Below are 21437 nucleotides of genomic sequence, written 5' to 3' on the forward strand. Positions count from 1 at the left end.
CAGACAGTAAGCCTTGTCCTAGGACGCTTGAGCAGAGAATGTACCAGAACACCAAAACTCCCAATCTTATTAAAGCTCGTATCATGCTGAAAACATCATGAACCAACAGCACTGCAAAATAAATCAAATTGTGTCAACCAACAACTAGTAGCTGTTTTAACACACAATTCTTAGAAATCACATGCTTAGAGACAAAGGCTAAAAATGATCTAAAAAGAAAACACAGGAAGTTGCGTTTTTATTTTACCCAGAAAAGAAATTGAGGACAAAGATAGGTCTATAATCAGATAGGCAGGGTACAATATACATGGCCAAAATTAAATTTATTTCAGTGACAACTTAATAGGTCTTATTAAAGAAAGCAGAAAAAAAAAACAACCAAAAAGGGAAGATAAAGAAATAAATAGAAAGAGTCAGAGAGAAAACATTAAAATGGTTCAAATGGAAGACAGGGACTGGAGTGATGGCTCAGCTCTTAAGGGCACCTGGTGCTCTCGCAGAGGACCAGGAGTCAGTTTCTAGAACTCATGTTTGGCAACTCACAAACATCCATAATTCCAGCTTCAGGGAACCTGACTTCCTCTTCTGACCTCTCTAGCCTCCTCTCCTCTCTGCTCATATACACTGAATACACACCTACAAAACACAAATGTGTGCACACAAATGTGTGCACCTACACAAACACACACACACACAAATAAAAATAAATCTCTAAGAGAAATGAAAGATAAGCAAAAAACCCTAACAAATAGAACCAAAATCCCTGACATAGTAAAATACTACAGGCAGAAAACTGTTATTGAAGAAAAATACTTAGAAACAGTAAAATTTCTAAATCTCTTTATTGAAAAGTACTACAATATTTCTAGGAAAATAAATCCAAATGGTAAAGTGCCAGCTATAGCCTAGAAATGTTATCAATCAGGATATATTAGGAAGACCCTCAACTTCCTGGGTGACTGCATGCTAGGTTATGTGCACATAGGCTGGACAGCAACAGGACTACAAGAATGTAATGCTGTCTACTGATAAAAATAGTTAAATAATTCATATAGGGAGCACGTACGCACAAGCGTGTGTGTCGTGTGTGTGTGTGTGCGTGCGTACGTGTGCATGCTCACACATATACACCCACACCTGCTTCACATTGTCTTTACTTGTCTGTCTGTTGGTAAGTTGGCTCCACAGTCTATCTGCTGTGAACAGCAATGCAACAAACACAGGTTGCAAGCATTTCTGTGGTGTGCTGACCTAGTGTACTTCAAGAGTGGCACAGACACCTATGCTAGCTCGACGTTTAGGACGTTTGTTTTGTTTTTAAGAATCTTCATGCTGCTTTAGAGTCTCATGAAAACCTGGATCTCACACAGAGAGAAAAGCAATGCCACGCTTCCTAAGGCATCCATAGGCATGGGGCCACCCACTCTCCCTCGAGCTCTTTGCCTCTTTTCCAACATCACCACATGCACACAAAAGCCAGCTAGAGCTTTTAAAATGTGAAAGATTTAAGGTTAGGCATTCAGTCACAGAGCAGGGCAGAGGTAGATACTCCACGGTCCTTGTTAGATTATGAGTTTAACTCTTGTTATCTTAACTTAAATGCAGGAAAGACTGGACATGTCAATAGTTTGGAGACTTTAAACCTCCAAAGGGAATATTTCAGAGCTCAACAATCACACCAGGCTGAAACCTCAGATAGATAATTTTATGAGTAAAAGCTACAAACCTTCAAAGTGTCATGCAGACTCTGCCCTCTGCCCACCATGCGGCAGAAGAGCTGGGTGCGTGTGTCACATGGGGTAATTTAAATTCTACAGGTCTCAGGAACGAATGCTCAGCACCATCTCTCCAGAACCCTGTAGTTACTGATAATGGATGCAGACATTACTCAGTTTGGGACAATGGGTTCCATAGAAAGTGTCTTTTCAAATGGCTGACCACACTTCTTTGCAAAATTGCACTCCCAGTATGTGTGTTCATTGCTCAGACCAAGCCCATTAAAATGAGAAGCAAAGTGAATGTGTGGGCTAGTGACCACAAGCTAGTACAAGGGGGGTGAAGGTTTTCAGAAACCCTGGATATATCACAGCAATATGTGCTATTTTTATTTACATCCTAAAAAGTCAAATCATAAACTCTGAAATTTCATAAAGAGTGCCACAAACTGATCCAAAAGAAAACAGTTAATGAAAGGTAGAGCAAGCTCAGACCTAAGCATGCCTGCCTGATGTACATACACTGTACGTGGCTGATTATCATCTTTACACACTTAAATATTTGTCTCTGCTGCTCTATTTTATTAAATGCATAGCAGAGAAACAAATCTCCACAGAAATGCCAGGATTTATATAAAAAACATCACCATATATTTGTCCTGAAGCTTACGCAAGCTTGGGAAGATTTCACAAGGGCCAGGGTCCAACCTCTGAGCTGGAGATATGGAGAGGAAAGGGGGGGTGGACAGAGAGAAGGGAGGGAAGGAGTTAAAGAGATAAAGAGAGAGGAAACATTATATATAACCATCCACAAGATATTTTCCTTCAATTACACCTAATTATTTCACTGTTTCCATTTCCTAATGACACGAAACCGCACCAAACAAACAACTGTGAAGGGCCACTGTTCTGCAAGTGCTTAATCATCGATTGGCATGCACAGAAAGATCCTGAAATCCTACAAAGCTGGCCTGTAGAAAGGCCTATTTTATCCCAATCAGCACATGCAAGCACAGCCGTCCCAGCCGAGGCACATTGGACACACACACAGCTCGACTGTGACGACCCCCACACAGCACTTGCACATCAATTATGATCATCATAACCACGGTCGTTAGGCTGAATGTTCATTATCATCAGGATGCTGGTGACAGCAGATTCAGTCTCTGGGTGCAGTGGGCAAGCACTCACGGCCCCACCCAGGCTCCTACAGAAGGCGACGTGGCACATTAAATCCGTAATGTGTTCCCTATCCTGCCGCATTCCCAAAGCATGCACAGGGAAGGTCAGCTTTATGTTCTGTGCAATATGCTTAGTTCCCTAAGTTAATTCTTTGGAGTGCTGGATATTTCTGAGCTTTGTAAGGTACACAGTCATGTTCAGGGCCCACGCGCATGTACAGATCAAGCAGAGGGAGGTCTGCTGCCATAATTCAGCTGTAATCAGGCAGATGAGAAGGGAGGGAGCTGGCAACGCAAACCTTGACACACAGAAGCTTACTCCAATTCAGATAAAGACAGAGAAGGTCACCTCTTTTTCAATAAATATGAACATGAATATTTTGACAAACAAAAGATGTTTTCAGTGTGTGGAACTGTTGACTGTCAGACTCAGAGCTCCCCAAGCAGATGACATTAACAGCAACTGACCGGAAGTTCCTTAGTTCACATCCATTCTGAGGTCAGCACTATGGAGAACTATAATACCAAAGTATTTCCCTCAAATCCAAAGTCTGATCACTTAAAACACTGAGTTAAAACTGACTGGCTTAATTTGGTGCAGTTCACAAGTAGATTGAAGAAACATGGGTAACTTGCATGATTTATAAATTATTTCACATTTTCACTTTTTAAGGGACACTGTATGGTTGCAGGAATGGCTCAGTGGATAAAGCACTTGCCAAATAAGTGTGAGGACTTGAGTCTGACCTGGCAGACATGACAACCACATGTCATCCCATGCCAACAGACACTCCCTAGGAAGAGCTGGTTAGTTGGACTGGCCAGAATCAACAAGTTCCAGGTTCTGTAAGAGACTCAGCTTCAGAATACAGAGCAGACAGCAAAGGAAGAAAGACACCTAATACCAGCTTTGGATGCCCACACACATATAAAACTGCTTCCATATATGCAAGCATGTTGCATACAAAAACACATACAAAAGAAAAATATTTTTTATTACTGGCTCCTGGTTTTTAGGAAAAAATAGTATTGTGTTCTCTCATTCACTGAATTTGTGAGTTTTTGTATAAAGCTAATGGAGAATTTTTAAAAAGGAAGTAATACATTATTTGTTTGAATATGAAATGAATTTATATGAATAGGAAAGTACTAAATGTACATTTGATTTTCTGCAGCTGAAGTCCTATAACCCAGTTAGCTAACAAGTCCCTTGAGACCTGGGACTTGTGTTTGAAGAAGGCAGGAGAGGAAGTCACTTCTCAGTGGAGACTGTCATGATGATGGGGTGGGTACCTAACTAACACCAGCCTACTGGATTACTAAAGCCGCTTTTGTTTGCTTCTTCAATGCTTTAAATTGAATCCTAGGCTTCTCACATGCTAAGAAAGAGCCTCAACACAGTCACAGCCCAGCCTTTAATACACACTGAAATGCATATAAATATTCCCACCACCCTATAGATAACTATTTTGATATTTGTCCTTTTCTTCTTCTACATTTTGAACATAACAACTCTAGTCTCCCAAAATTATCTTTAACCTTCTCAGAATAAGCTGTGGTCTCCAACTCTCACGATTAAGAAGTCACATTTTCTAAAAAGAAATTAACTTCTGTGAGTTGGCATTCACATGGAATTTCTACATCCAGAAAGCTGATGCAGGGGGATCACTGCAAGTTGGAGCTCCAACTGATCTACATGGTGAGTTCCAGGCTAACCACACACACACTGCTTAAAAAGTATAGAGCCTACTCTTAAATTTATTCTTACCCACGTTATTTAATATCAAGTCAAGATATAAAAACTCCAAGATTTAACAATTTGTGAAACAACTAATTCATAGTACATAGGTTATGTTTGGCCTCTTAGAAGAATACTCTCTTTAGTTAATGCAGTCATTTGAAGAGTAGAGAGGGGACATAGGAAGGAATGAGGGACAGAGGAAGGGCGGAGCCCATTCGACTTTCTTACAGTCCGCACAGGGCTGGGAAGGCAGTGTCTTATTAACAGTTACTGAATCTCTATTTTTTCTTGACTTAATTCTCAGGAATAAAAGATTGTATCTAATGAAACTGCTAAAATAGTAAAATAAGTTATTCTCCCTTCTAGTGAGTATTGAAATGTTTTTCTGTTTCTATGAAGTTGCTTAACTGAGATAGACACACTAGTGCACTTTAGCAAGCCAGCTGCAAAGCTCTGAAGGGAAGCCTGGCTCTACTTTAGGAAATGAACACTGCATAAGGATCTTTCCCACTGTGATATAGATAAATGTGCTAAGAGTCACTTAGACTTTCAAGGAAGAATTGCTGGCTGGATTCAACCAAATGGTGCAAGGGCATCATTGTGAAAAGTTACGTTGACTAGAAAACACAATACACATCACATCTATAAACACAACAGGAAATAAAATAGTTAGAACTCCTACCTACTTTGTGTTCAGAAGGGTTTGCATATTGGTGAAAAATGACAAAAAAGATGGTTTACTGTGGGATTTTATAAAATGACACAATAAACCACAGCTCAGTCTACCATTCAGTTCCTAAAGCAAATGACTTACCTCACTGTAGAGAGAGACCTTAGACCCTGAATTACTAGTGTTGGAGAACCTTTAAACAGAATGTCTTAACAGTGACAGTTTAGAAGGTACCTCATGGATAGTGGGGAGGGCTCACCAAGCCTACGAGCTGATTTTCGTTCCTGGAACTCAGACCAGAGAGAGAGAGTGTGTCCTAAAATCTGTCCTGACATCCATGTGTGTGTCAAACATGTGCACAACCTCTCGTGACTCCCACACTAATAATAATGAGAAATCAGAACATTAAATAGGAACAGTACATTGTGGCATGCTCAAGTTATTTACTCCCTCTCCCTCAGAATTCCATATCCACACTGAAGATGAAGATGGAATGAGGTGAGGAAACGCGTCTTACAGGGAGATGATATAGCAGAGACAACAGTTTTTGAGAGATGGCAGGAGGATGGCTCAACTTGGATGTGATCAGCCCTTTAACTAGAGCTGGGGTTAGAGGAGCAAAGGCACTGCCCTTGATCCAAATGGGAAGAAAGCAGACAGGGTGGAGGCAGGCTGTGGGCTTCCTGTACTTTACAGGGCTGGGCAACTGGCTCTTCAAGAGAATGGAAGAATGACCCTGCAAGGCAACTCAGGAGCCACCATGGCTGCTGCTGTTCCCACAGACAGGAAAGAGCGGTTTCCTACAGTATCAGAAGGATAACATGACTGCTCCCAATGTCCAAGGGCCCATGCCACCCCTAGCAGAGAGCACAGAGCAGTCTTGCAGTGGAACTTTAATCCATTTCTGTCTCCAAGTCCTTGGGCCCACTATTCTATTCTCTCTGTGACGCCGGCTTTCTAAATCACATGAAGTCAGTCAAGCCCATCTTTTGTACCTACCTTTGTCGTTGGGCCTGATGCCGTCCAGGTCCATCCACATCAGGAACAGCAGTATCTCTGCTTTCTATGGCACAACGATATTGCACTCTGTGTGCACTCCACGTCCTTATGCATCTGTCCTGGCTAGTGTGAATGACGATGCAGTGAACTTAGTGCCCACTTACCTCCCTGACATACTGATTTTACTCCTTTTGAACTTAGGCTCAGACATTTGATTATTAGGCAAAACTGTAGCACAAAGATTGATTTACCCTACAGTCTCACAAACAGCACAAGGGTTTCATTTGCTAACAGCTTGGCCAACATTTTCCTTCTGTTTTTTTCTTTTTTTGGTAATTGTTATTCTATCAAGTATGGGATGATATATCATGGTTTGAATTTGCATTTCAGTGATAACTTTAGCGATGCTAAATATCTGTCCATAGACATGCTCGCACACTTTGGATGATGTTGGCCCTTATTACAATGTGTGGTTCCAGGTATCTTCCTCATCCCACCGCTGTCTCTCACTCTTCTGGTTAGTGGTGTTTCCCTCTCTGCTAATTAGTGATTCTTATATCCAAGCCTTTTAGCTTGACACAGTCTCATTCATTGCTTCTGCTACCAGTGCTTCTATGGGCATATCCAGAGAGCATGACTGAGCCTACTATCAAAGGTTCTTCTCTGTTTCCTCTAACCGTTTCAAGATTTATGTTAAAATCTTGAATGATTTTAAGTTGATGTCTTAACATGGTGAGAAGTGAAGATCCAGTTTCCCTTTCCTGTATCAGAATATCTGTCTTCCCAGCACTCTCCTCTGAGTCCACTGTCCTTGTGTATTTGGCACCGCTATTGAGGATCCACTAGGCATTCACATGTGGGCATACTTTCTCATCTTCTCTCCTATGCCACCAGTGAGTTTGTGCCTTTCAATGCCAAGACCATGCATCCTGTTTTGATTACTATGGCAATGCACTATCTTTTGAAGTTACGTGGCATGACACTTTCAACTTTGTTAATTTTGTTAACTTGATTTTCCAGGGTAAATTTGTTATGGCAGCAAGAACAAAGATACACCTTAAAACCTACATGTTCTGTACATGTTACAAATATGCACAGTGCACACGCATATGTGCCAAGTTACAGCTAATCACTCATTTCCTTCCCTGAACACCATAGGTACATATGCACAGAGATGGAGAGAGCAAGCAACATCTGGCCTCCATGGTCCATTGTCCATTCCACACTAGGACTTCACATTCAAACTCCAACCCAATCATCTGACAAAGTCAGTGATCCTCGTCATTGGTAATAGGATTTTACCACCATAAAACATACATTAAGAGCATAGTAATGCAAAGAACTAAAGCAAATCTCTCACGGACACAGGTCAAATATGTTTATAACTATGACGGTCACAGCTGTAACGAGAACAATCGAATCTGCTATTGTCAGTATCTATCTTCAGCCTTTTACAAGTGGTGCCATGTCCTAATGCTGTCATCTTTGTCTGCCTTAGCCATTTAAAGGAGCACCCTTTCTACTACGCCATGCTGTGGACCCACCTTGTCAGAGATCCACTTCTTAGAGTCTTGACTGCGAAAGTGCTTCTGTCCATAAGAGTCAGAATTATACGCACTTGACGAGTGTATCATTGGGATGTACTTCTCCTTTTTATGGTAGGAAGAAAATGGCAAAAACCTGAAAAGACAGTCAGGCAACATTCACAATTAGATTTCCAGAAACAGCTGGTTCAAAGAAAACAAGGCTTTGGGAGCAGAGCTCCTATGTTCCGCTTCAACCCTGCCACTGTGACGAGCGCTGGCTTCTGGGACTCTTCCCTTTCTACTTGTCTAGTGATGAACACATTCAAAGTTTCCTAGTAGGATTTTTGTAAGTTTTAAATATATAATGATACTGAGTATCCAATCAAAACTTTGAAGGTGCCAGGATTTTCAAAATTCATATCATAAACAAATTAACATTTAAAAATTGTATAAATCTCAAAAATACAAAAAGCAAAAGAAACACTACAGCAGCACGGGCAGTTCTTATTGGAATCAGTTTCTGAAATCAAAGCTCGGGTCACACCCCAAGTGAAGGCATATTTGGTCATGCATGAATGGCAGTGCTTTGGAATCAGACCACCCTTCTCTCCTCAGCCTTCCCCTGCTCCCTCCTCTGCCCTCCCCTGCTCCCTCCTCGGGCCTGCTTTGCTCCTGGAGTTCCTTATCTAGTCACTTGACCTCCATGAGTCATGACTTCCACACAGCTGCTATGGCTATGTGAGCAAACATTTAGCATGGAATTTGAAGAGGACACAGGCCGTGCACGTGGTGAACTGCACTGTCCCTATGTTAGGCTCTTGGTGCAACCTGGCAACCTGTTCTGCTGATCCTACTAATCCTCAGTGAAACTCAATGAATAAGAGTAAAAGAACAGAACTACTGTTTTAAGCATCCGTAAGGAAGAAGACAGAAGACAAGAACACACGCTGGAGACAGCAAGGGGTTCTTAGCAGGTAGGAAGAGGGTTGAGAACTTGTAACAAAGAGAAAACGTTTGAGAAAAACCAATGTTAATATACGTTGTCACAAGATGGTGATGCCCAAGAAAACTGAAGCACTCTGTCCTGCAGGACTCTGAGCAAGGCCAGGAACTGATGCTGTAGGTCACTGCAGAAGGTGAGATAGATGAAGAAAGCTGAAGCCAGATGATCAAAAGCATTCCCGGAAGTGAGGGTCTGGCCTTTGTGTTCCCTCTGTGCATCCCATGCATTCATTAAGAGAGAGACTCAGACACTCTGATATGAAGAATCCGACCCCCAGAACCCACACCCCAGGACTGACACAGTGCAGTGTGCATCAGACTGAGGGAGCACTGGATGGAGTGGGAGGGCACTGAATGGAGTGGTGCCCATGGAATGTAACCCACAGTGCACCCATTTACTTCTCCCTCTGCTCATCTGTAAATGGACTGTCAAGGGAACCTGCGCAAAACCACTGCAACTTCTCAAACACGTAGCAAACTTCCAGAGAAGTGTGCTCAAGGCTCAATCTTTGGAAATATTTTAATTAAAAGGTCATAGTGTGCTACAATGAAGTCTCCCCATCAAAAAGCCAATCACATTCAGTTTCTGTTATATTTGTTTTCCTAGCTGGAAGAATCTAGGAAAGAACCAAACCTCAGAGGAAACAGGTGCCATAGTGGATACTAAGCAGGATCCGAAGGCAGGCATGCGGTGCCCAGGGAATAGGAACTGGGAGCTTTTTACAAGTAAAGGGGATAGTTTTCAAAGAAGAAAAGCAAGTTACTAACTGAAGAAAATATTTTAAAATTTAGAATTTGGAAAAGTAAAGTTGAAGTTCAGGAAATGTGGTTTAAGTCATTACTATGTCCTGATATTGTCACATAGTACATTTAATTAAAACAGGATATTTTAAAATCTGAGTCTAAATTAAATTTTTATTTATCACTGTCTTCATATGTCTGCCTAAACACTAAATTTAGAAAAAAGTCCTACTTCATCCATTTCTCTTTATTTTTAGTTTCTCCCAATGAACTCCTTTATATTGTCCAATAATATTTAGCATGTTAATAACCCAAGTAGGAAGCTTTGGAGTTTACAAAGTTAGTTATGGAAGCACAAAGTATTTGCATCTATGCATGGAAAACAGCTTTCATGAAGACAAATTATAGTCTTTCTGATGCTGATGTGCACATGGTATGGACCTCACAGGCATGCAGGATGAATGTGGCCCCAATGTCCCTGAGCACTCATGGATGGGGTTATGAGCAGCTGCACTTCGTCTCTGTCTCTCCATGAATGGCGTTTCAATATACTTTCCTTTTGTGTCTGTGTGAAGTTTGCTTGTGTGCAAAATGAATGCATAGAGAAGGACCACAAATTAACCCTACTTTAATTTAGCCACAGTGATTCATTGAAGTTGCATGTATGTGTGCTCTTAAACTATGTGCACATATGCATATAAGTTGTATATTCAAAAATATCTACAAGTTGTATAATCTTTAAATAATTTTATCTTAAAATTAATGAAATTATTTAACCCTCAAACAAATGGTTATGAAGATTTAAAACTTGCAAAGCAGCTGATAGCGAAATTTTGGTTAGTATAAATTTATTTTACACTTTCTTCTTCTACAAGCTGGATATATCCTTGGTTGTGCTTCATGATTTCAGTGGGTGCTGCTCATCTCCTGGACTTCACATCTCAGAAGATGTTGGCTAGCCTATGGTTTCTATAATCTTGCAAAAAATCTTATAATCCATAAAAGATGCAGATTTGGAGAAATAAATAGGTTTTTATTACACTTTTAAACTTATTTCCTGTATGCACATGGTATGTGTGGGCCATGGAGATGAGGAATTCAGAGGACAACCTCAGAGTCTTCTTGGCTTCCACGGTGTGAGGCCTTTGTAGTTATGTTCTAGACTCAGTCTACAAAAGACCCTCAGGTTGTAAAGCTTGGTGGCAAGCGCCAACTGCTAAGCTCTCACACTGGCCCAGAGCTAAGAAAAACGTCTTCAAAGCAATGTGAGTTATAGGGACATATGCTGGTGACTCATCACTTGATGAGACAGTTCTAGGCTTGCCAGAAGTCTTAGGGGATGGACCTCACAGGCATGTAGGATGAGCAGTAGTTGAAAATGGTTTCAGAGAAAATGATCTATTGTAATGGAGTATGAATGTTAATACACTTAATGCAATTTTCTAAATAATACCAACAAATTACCCTTCTTTCTGCCTTACAACTCTGTTTAATTTCCTGTCTTTTCATATAATCTTATTACTGTCATTCACATTTCTAGATTTCTCACCAGCCCACTTATTTTTACTGACAGGTAATTCAAATCTTCAAATCAAAAAGCTCAATCTCCTATTGATTCAAGCCTCAAATCTTCAACCTTGCTTAGACTTTGTACACTGAGCTCCATCTGTGCGGTTTTCTCCGTGCCCTACCTGCCTTTCTAGCCAGTCAGGCTTCCTTTGCCCTCCTGGCTCCCTGCCTCTGCACATGCTCCTCCTCCTGAAGTGTTGATCTGCTGCTTGTCCTCAGAACCCAGTTTAATGCCCCCCTCTCCCAGACAGCTGGATTCACTCACTCCAGCCTCTCTCGTTTCTTCATTGCCTAAGTGTTATTCATTCAACTGATACTAAAGGGGGTTTTCTGTACAACTAACACTTTGAAAAGCACAGAGACACCGTGGAAGGTATGGCATACTTGGAAAGAGTTCTCCTTATAGGAGGAGACAGAGAACAGGGCTGGGGAAGCACACAAAACATAACATGTGATGTCTGTGGTGGACAAAGCACAGAGACAACAAATGACCAGAGGAAGGCTGCGTTTGTTCATGCAAGTGTGCACGTTGGTGCTCTTTACTCAAGGGAGCTGGGCACTGAGGGCAGTTTATGCTTTTGCCTGCCAGAGTGGATCAAAGAAAGATGAACTTGTGGAAGTCAGGGTTACAATTTGTGTGTGTCATGGTCTGCCAATAGCTTAAATTAGCCAGATCTGTGGCTTAAAATCAACATTTTTCAAACTCATAGCCTATGCGCGGACCTTTTTTTGTGATTGAGACTCTGTTTCTAACACTGTAAGCCCTAAAGCAGCATACACTTCACTATCCCTGATTAAGAACCACTGCCCTAACACTAAAGCAAATTCCAGAGACCTGGATTCAATCTTCTCTGTATAGTTTGTCCTCCGGGGAGGGCAGATTCTCATCACCACAGTGTTAGCCATCGACTCTATGTGGATGATCTCTTCATCTTTCCCTGAAGAAATGTGTCTTTCTTTAACACAAGAACAGTGTTTTCCAAAGTGCACTGGGGATACTGAGCGGTCCACAGTAGGAAACTCAAATAGCAAGCAGTGTGCTGCCTAACAAAGCCTTCTTATCAACCAGCGGCCTATCTTGTTTATCTGTTTGTGCTTCCTATTATTTTAAGTTAAGCCCATCACCACTTAATTAGTCATCTGAGTAGAAGCCATCAAGTCTTTTGATGGCTTTTGTTCTCCTCAATCAGAATCCTGGATCATGGCCTAACTCATAAGGAGTGTATCTGCCTCACATGACACATGCTCCTCCAACCCATACTTGATTCATGTGTTGATGAAATGTGTCCATTGATTTAATATGTCTGTGTCCTAAGCACATTATTTGAGTGAGCCAGTTTGATAATTCAAATTAAGCAAAACAAATCCTCTACCACAAATATGACTGGAAAACCATTAGCTGTGTCTTCTGCAGTCAAACTTCTTTGGATTTTGAGGGCTTTAAAGATAGGGCAGAACTATGTTGTCATTTGTTGAAAACAATTTTGTTTTTTCCAAAGAACAAGTCAACAAGTGAGCATAGCTCTCACCTCATGCCAGCAGAATAAAAGGGTCTTTTGTAGACTGAACCTAGAATGTAACTACAAAGGCTTATTATCTATATGTCCAGTGCTATGAAGTACCAGAATGTCATTAGAAAAGTTAGGCTAGAAAAGTGAAGGCAGTACTTGGCAAATTTCTATTGGAAATTAGCTGGAAGAGGCCTAGGTTTCCCTGTCACAGAGGGCTGAGCCTCTGCTGCTCTCTGAAGCACCCACTGCATAATGGGATGGTATAGAGACCATTCTCCCCTCAGGCCTGTTTGGGACAGCTTGTGCTAATGTGGTCAGCTAAGCTTGCTTTTAACTTTAAAGGGCTCTGATGATTAATGAATGGTGCATGTTGTGCTAATAATTAAAATAATGGAGAGTTACAAATAAAAGTTAAATTGGAAAGGAAACATACAAATATATGATAATCCCTATTATCATAATATATAATAACAGTTCAGAAAGGTAGAAATTATAAAGGTGCAAGGTGTTTCTTGTTTTTTGTTTTTGTTTTTGTTTTGTTTTTAACTCACACAAGTAAGTTATGCAATGCATTGTTTCTTTCCTCTTCCATATTCTTTAATGATACATCCCAGCATAGATAGCATATTTTAATGTCTTTTTAAAGTGCTGCTATTTTAATCTAGTTTTTAACCCTTCCTATACCACTTTGTCCACACAGTGCCTATGAAGAGATGCTGGTCTTTAGAAACATGAGAGAATGTCTAGAAGCAAGCATCACAACATTCACCAGGAGCCCCGTCTAAGCCAAGCTGCAAGCTTGCAGGATGTGCAAACAGATACAAGTCACAGGTTTTGCATGGTCTTTCCCATATGTTTCACAGGCATGCTGGGGAAGCTCAGGAGTCAGACTGGTGGTTTACTTTGCTAGAAAATATTTATAGGACAGTTCCCATTTCACCTACCTCTATGAATAATTATTGAAAACTAACAAGGTAAATTTTCCCAATTCCTCCTCTGACCCAGGTTAGTATCTAGAATATATAAACAACTAGAAACAGCTACTGCATCGGTGGTGTACACACTGTCTCTTCAGTTGCCAGCCTTCCCTTTAAGAGCTGAACCATCTCTCTTGGCCAGAATGCAGAGTCTAAAATAAATGAAATGCATTCATTTAAACCATGGCTTGTCTACAACGTGCCTAAATGATGACAGTCTCTTCCGAGGAAAAGCCTGCTTGCTACCACAGGCTTCAATCCTCCATCCTCTTACCCCAAAGCTATGAAACAGTCTTGTCCTTATCACCAAAGGATCTCTCAAGTTTAGTTCAGGCTTAGAGTTAATCTCAACACCTAATCTGGACCTTCCCTTGATTTGAACAACTTTACGGAAAGATTTTATATATTTTGATACTATTACAAATTACTGTATATTTGGTGACTTAAATGAGATGAAGGTAAGAAGTCTGCAGCGAGTGTTACTGAACTGAAATGGAGGCCTGGAAAGCTGCCTTCCCTGTGGAGGCTCCAAGGAGAATCTTGGTTTGGGTCTGAAATATCTCTAACAGGCTCATGTGCTTGACGGTTGACTCTTGGTATAACTCTAATCAAGGATGTGAAAGACTTGTATAATAGAAATACTAAGATGCACAAGACAGAAATTGAAGATGACAACAGAGCATGGATGATCTCCCGTGCTCATGGATTGGGAGTACTAGGATTATGAAGTGACCATCTTACCAAAAGGCATCTGCAATCAATGGAATCCCCATCAAAATTTGAACACAACTTTTCATAGAGTTCTCAAAACAAGAAATGGAAATGATGAGAATCACTTGAGAAATTGTTCAACACCCTTAGTCATCAGGGAAATACAAATAAAAATACTTTGAGATTTAGTTTTGCCCAGCCAGAGTAGTCTGGATCAATAAAATAAGTGACAGCACAAGCAGGCAAAGATGTGGGGATGCTGGTGGGAGTAGAAACTTCTGTAACCACTATGGAATTCAGTGTGGCAGTTCTTCAGAAAGTTAGGAACACCTACCTCAAGACCCAGCTATACCACTATTGTACATATGCCCAAAGAACACCCATGTTCATTGCTCTCCCTATTCACAATAGCTAGTAATTGGAAACAACATAAATGTCCATCAGCTAATGAATGGATAATGAAAATGTGGTACTTTTATACAGTGGAAGCTCGTGTCTCTAGCTGCATATGTAGCAGAAGATGGCCTAGTTGGCCATCATTGGGAAGAGAGGCCCCTTTGTCTTACAAACTTTATATGCCCCAGAACAGGGGCATACCAGGGCCAAGAAGTAAGGGGAGTGGGGGCAGCGGGGGGGGGGGGGGTGGGGGGAGGTATAGGGGACTTTCGGGATAGCATTTGAAATGTAAATGAAGAAAATACCTAATAAAAAATTGGAAAAAGAACAAAAATAAAACATTCTAATTAGAAAGAAAGAAAGAAAGAAAGAAAGAAAGAAAGAAAGAAAGAAAGAAAGAAAGAAAGAAAGAAAGAAAGGAAGGAAGGAAGGAAGGAAGGAAGGAAGGAAGGAAGGAAGGAAGGAAGGAGGAAGGAAGGAAGGAAGGAAGGAAAGAAAGAAAGAAAGAAAGAAAGAAAGAAAGAAAGAAAGAAAGAAAGAAAGAGAGAAAGAAAGAAAGAGAAAGAAATCAAGGCAGCTCTAAGCACATAATGACATTGCTCACGTGTCAACAATTCCTGAACAAGTGTATATGTGCAACATATTCCTGCGGGGTGGTTGCCTTCAGAAAAAAAAATCATAGCACCAAGTTATATGAGAAGTACTATGAAAATTAAAAAGAAAATGGAATGGTAAAAAGAAAAATGAAATTATGAAACTTGCAGGTAAATGGATTGAGCCAGAAAAAAAATAAATCCTGGGTGAGGTAATCAAGAACTCCCCTCCAATAAATATTCCACGTTTTCGCTTATATGTGGTAAGGTTTCTGTATTTTGTTCTATTATCTGAATAACATAGAGGCTAGATACCTAGTAAGGACAACTGGAGAGAGGGGATCTCCCAAGGAAGGAAAAATAGAAGATATTATTACAGAGAGACCAAGAACTAATTAGAATAGGAGGATTAAAAAATAGGGAGATGGATAGGAAAGAAAGGTAAAAGGTGGAATATGGGAGAGACATCTAAAGGTCATTTGAAAAACAAATTGAAAACCTACTATTGTCGAAGCTTCCTAAAATGTATACATATGTAGGTCTAAATTGAGTCACCAAATCATAGGGGAGAGAATGCCCCATACTAGGCATATTATGCCACCAAATAAAACCTTCATTGCCAGGAAAGGGTTGCATTTTCTGTTGGTCAAGTAGACCGCATGGAAACCAGCAATCATCGCAGGCTATCGATCGCCAGGGTTATTGGTCGCTCTGTTCAACCTGACGGTAAGATTGTATTGCAAAAGAAACACCTCTTTATGCTATCAAACACAGAGAAGTCAAGGTGGTACCCAACTAAAATGGCATCCCTATTGATTAGCAATTACAGTGCTGGAAGGTTCTTTGCATGGTAGAAATGTAACCATTAATGTCACTCAGCTACAAATTCTGTTACCTACATCAGTAACTTGTCTGCAAGAAATATTGGGTGTGATTGTAGTACAAATGTTATAGGAATAACCAATCACTTTTAAAATTGTATGTAAGGCTCACCATTCCGTGAGATGGAACCCATACCCAACACTGCTAAAGTAGCCAAGAACTTACGACTACTTACTGTAAGTCATGGGCTTAGGGGAAAGCTATTATTTTTGTTAATTGAGCATAGCAACAAAACATCCTAATGACATTCTGCTATATCCATAGGGTAGTGCCTCACTCAACCATATCAGAGATTCAGTACTTGGGAATTAACACAAAGAGCCATGAGTAGATAATTTGTAGAAAGTGAGACTCTGGAATGTTCAAAACCCTGTCTTCAAGGCTCAGCGAGCTATGCAGAAGATGTAGAAAGACTGTAAAAGCCAGACATAGTGGATGACTCCAGGGAAACAGTATCTTCTAGACATAACAAGACTGGCACATATATGAGCTCACAGACTGTGGCAGCACTCAAAAAACATGCACAGGTTCAAGCCAGATGGGGTCCGAGCACTGAGAGGTGGAAGTAAATATGGGCTCCACCCCTAACTAAGAAGCTCTCTGCAACTGACACCTTCTGACAAAGGGAAAGCTGGCTTTCTCCAACAGTGTCTTATTGGGTATATCTGCCACACTCCCATCGAGCCTATGTCCAGGAGAAGTTGGACAACACAAAAGGAACTCAGTGGGATTTTCTGAGCTTCTTGTATCATTTTGGCTTTGTGTGGCATTTTTTGTCTTATGGGTTTTTATTTCAATTTTCATTTATGTGCTTTTATGGGAAGGCCTAAGAAGATTTGGGGAAGGGAAAAACATGATCAAAATACAGTCTATAAAAATATTTTTCATTTAAAAAAGCCATAGAACATCTTGGGAGCAAATAAAATAGCATGATTGGCTTTAATTAGCAAAACTAAGTGGGTAAGACATGTGGTATTTTACGGTCATGATTAAAATAGGAATTTACAAATTCTTACATTAAGATTCAAAGTAGAAAGAAGAAAAAGAAGCAAGTGGGTTGAATTTGAAAGTGCCTTGCCTGATGGAATGCAGAGAGCTGCAGCACTGACAGGTTATGGAGAGAGAAGAGGGTGAGCACCCACCTGCTGCAGGTAGGTGGGTCATGGTTCACTCTCAGATCAAGGACACAGCGGTGAAGGTGAGGGGTGTCAGGCACTAAGTCTTAGATGTCTGGTGGAAGTGCAAATGAAGATGGAGCTGAATACCTAATTCTGGGATGCAGAAGCAAGACTGGGACTTGTAGAAATCACTGGCATAGATGTGGTAGCTGAAGTCTCTCAGAAACAACTCAGAGATTATATTCATGCAAGATTAATGTCTGCCTTCAGCTGAGCTTACTACCTTCCAACAATACTACTGTAATACTTTCCAAAACAGCTTCACTGAACACAGTATTCATTCACAGATGCATCAGTATTGGTATCCAGGCTTGTCCTGTCTTTGTGACAAAAAATACCTTGGCAGGAACAGCTATAAGAAAGAAGGCTTGGGGGTGGTGGTGGTGGTCATAGTTTTAAGATACAGTTTATCATGGTGGGACTATGGAGGCAGCAGACATGTGAGGCAGCTGGTCATTTGCATGGGCAGTCTGGAAACAAGAGATGAAAGTTGCTGTTCAACTGCCTCTCTCCTTCTATGTTCATCTTGGTACCCTGTTTATGGAATGGTGCTCCCTATACTTAAGGTCTCTCCTATATTCATCTTGGTACCCCGACCATGGAGTGGTACCACCTATACTTAAGGTGGGCCCGTCCATCTCAGTTAATGCCACTGTGCTGACAAACTGCCTGAGACACCTCAGCTCTGATTTTGAGACTGTTCTGTTAGGAGTTACAACATGTTCAACATGTTTTCTGTCATAATGAAGCTTTTCACTTGTAAACTGTCATAATGATTTAATTAAGAAAAACAAAGACCTTTTGACTTCCTTCCAAGCTGTTTAAAATCAATTTTGTTAACAATGGCACACATGTACACAAACATATTCTCATTGCTCTCCCCACTCCCCTGCCTGGGCTCCCATCTGCATCACCTTCATCACTACCAGTTCCTTCCCCAGGCTTATGACTCTGGGCTCTGGAAAACAAACGCTTGTATTGTTTGTGTACAAGAACTTCTCAGTGGCGCTTACCCTCTTGCTTGCTTGCCTCTCTCTTGCCCCGTGCACTCCACTCTCCCTTTTCCTTCCCCCCTCCACGTGGTCATGGCCGGCCTCTATTTATCTACTCTCTCCTCTCTGCCTTTCTCTGCCTCTACTCCTCTCTTAACACCCCTCCCCATGCCCTAAGTAAATTCTATTCTTACCAAAAAAAAAAGTAAGAAAGAAAATGTAGGTATCAAATTTGTGCATCTCTGCATTGAGTTAAAATGTTTAACTCTTTTAAACATTGTGCTAAAATGATTGATTTTGAAAATTATCATTTGTGTTACTGACAAGTTTCATTTTAAAAAGTTTCATGAATTTAGCTTGGGATTAAGACAAAATTCCCAATGGTTTTTGGAATGGCTCAAAATATATTTTTGCCATTTTGTACTATGTTCTTATGCAAAGCTATAATGTTAGCATTGGTGATTTGAAATCAAAATGCTGAAAATGCTCTGTTTCCTGCACACTCAAACATTCTTTATATGAAAGAAGTACACCTATTTTATTGAATCCAATTTTCTTTAACCTTTAGTATATAGCAAACTGTACTTAAAATTGGTTTAAATTAATTTCCTTTTTGATTTATTATCAGGTATTTTTATACCTACATACTTATACATCTGGAGGCAAATAATAATTCCTTGAGCTTAAAAGGATAATGGGTGGTGAAGATTTCTGACGCCCATAGAGTAGTGTGTGAAGCCAAGCCTGTGTTTGTAATGTGATTTTGTCGTCCTCCTTGGATAGCTGTTGTGCAGGAGTATGATGCCTATAGCATATGTACAGTGTGTGTATGTGTGTGTGTGATCTATGAGATTGTGTGCGCGGGTTGTGCACCTATGTGCATCTTTGTGGGTGCCAGAAGACAATAGTGTATGTTGTCTCTGCTTTGTTTCTTTGAACCTGAGACTAGACTACCAGAGAGGAGCCTCAGTGATCCTCCTGTCTGTCCCTCAAAGTGCAGTGTCACAAATGCACATGGCCACCTTTTCATCTCGTGCTGGGATCTAAACTCTGTCCCTCTGCTTATGCAGCAAACACTATCATCCACTATGCAATCTTTTCCAGCCCGGATAATTAATGGATATTTTTATTTAGATTCTTCAAAATTCCTAGCTCTCATTACAACCCTTTAAGGAAACACTCGTCCTATGACGGACAGAGAAATAGAGGCACAGGGTGGTTAGATCACTCTCCTAAGAGTCAGAGGACACACTGCTGATGAGGGCCAGGCAGCAGAGTGAGTCAGAGAACACACTGCTGATGAGGGCCAGGCAGCAGAGTGAGTCAGAGGACACACTGCTGATGAGGGCCAGGCAGCAGAGTGAGTCAGAGGACACACTGCTGATGAGGGCCAGGCAGCATAGTGAGTCAGAGGACACACTGCTGATGAGAGCCAGGCAGCAGAGTGAGTCAGAGGACACACTGCTGATGAGGGCCAGGCAGCAGAGTGGACAGCTGATCTGAGAGGAGTCCTAAGAGCAGACTGCACAGTGCGGGAGACAACATCTGAAGTCACATCATTCTAACTCCTCCTAATAAAGTGCAATGCCATCTCCATGATCACATGACAACAAAGCTACTCTATAGCACGCCCACACACAAAGTGTTGTCGCACTACCCTTCAAATCAGAAAGGAAGTCTGCCTTTCCTGATTGACACATAGATGACTACTGAACAAGCCTTTGACTGGCAACAAACGTCCTGCCTTTGACTTCTTACGATAATTTGTTAACATAGGAAGAAGGTTGTTCATTTAAGAAATACAAATACATCTCTATGGTAAGTATAAATTTCTTTTTATAATTATAAGCATAGGGAAAAAGCCTTGTTCTAACATTTCTACACACAATAAAATTTTGGATTATCCACCATATAAAACTGCAAGTATTTCTAAAGATGCTACAAAGCATCAGTATTCTATGCCTCCTAAGAGTGGAGTGAACCATGGGCTAACTGCTGGAAGCAATTGCTTAGACATGCTGCTAAAAGCATATATGTGGTCTGAACTTCTCAGTGAGTTCGTCAGCAATTCCAACCTACCTTGTTTCTGAGAGGCTTGCTAATCTCAGAAATCCCTTTCAGTATGCTAAGGCTTCAGCACAAAGGGTCTTTTCACAGTCCACAGGGACACGCGTAACTTACAGGTGCTCTGGGCAGCATCTCCAAGTACCTTCCTTTGGGGATAACATTGATGTTTTATCTTTCAAGGTCAATCAAGAAAATTCTAAAAGAAGGCATCAAGGTGCTTTGAAAAGCGCTGACTTCTATGTGTGCATCAACAGGATAGCCCACAGCATCAATTATTTTGGTAATTACCCTTCCCTTTCACATGCTTTGCATTGTTGAAAATAGAGAAGTAATTCTGAACTGGGCATAGTGGTACACCTGAAACTGGCACAGACGAGGACAAAGATGGATGAGCCAAGGTTAGGGTTAGCCTGGGCTATACAGCAAGGAGGCTCTACCTCAAAATAAAAGCAAACAAATTTTAGGACATACCTCCTTACATATTTATGACTAAGCTAAATATTTTTGCTTCAGTTTGACCAGCACCATCATATGTAATTTCTGAGGTAAATCTATGTATTTGCTTTAAAACTAATTGGCCAAGGTATTTTTTTCTTACTTTTGATACATTGGGTTAACTTGATCAGATACTGAAAGAATCTGCTAAACATGCTGTAGGGTTGGGTTTGGCTTTTTTTGCTTTTTTTTTTTTTTTTTTCATGACAAATGGTGGCTCTAAAATAAACCTAGACAATTCCATAGGATATGTGATCATTTTATCTTTATCCAAATTTGTAAACACTTTTAAAGATTTGTTGCAAACTTTTTACCCTAATAAGCCATGTGTATCTTGCTTGACTGACAAAATGATCGAAAACCCAGTGTTCAGGAGAAATGCCATTCTTGTTTCTTTGTAAACACATTTTAATGCATTGGTAGTTGCTATTGTGTAAGTCACTGCCGTGTGCCATACAGTGGTTAGTAGTTATTGTCTATGGCATGCTATG

General features: G+C 40.7%; 1 protein-coding gene across 1 annotated transcript in view; it reads right to left on the minus strand.

Moving 5' to 3' along the window:
* The window catches only part of Spata17 (spermatogenesis associated 17), a 160985-nt gene that overhangs the window by 38856 nt on the left and 100692 nt on the right, over positions 1–21437 (minus strand). The window contains exon 9 of the mRNA XM_021158392.3: positions 7851–7986. Coding sequence (XP_021014051.1) covers positions 7851–7986 — 136 coding nt within the window. The remainder of the gene's footprint in view (positions 1–7850; positions 7987–21437) is intronic.

Source organism: Mus caroli, unplaced genomic scaffold (assembly GCF_978045245.1).
Source record: "Mus caroli unplaced genomic scaffold, Mus_caroli_1 scaffold_1, whole genome shotgun sequence".
Lineage (NCBI taxonomy): Eukaryota > Metazoa > Chordata > Mammalia > Rodentia > Muridae > Mus > Mus caroli.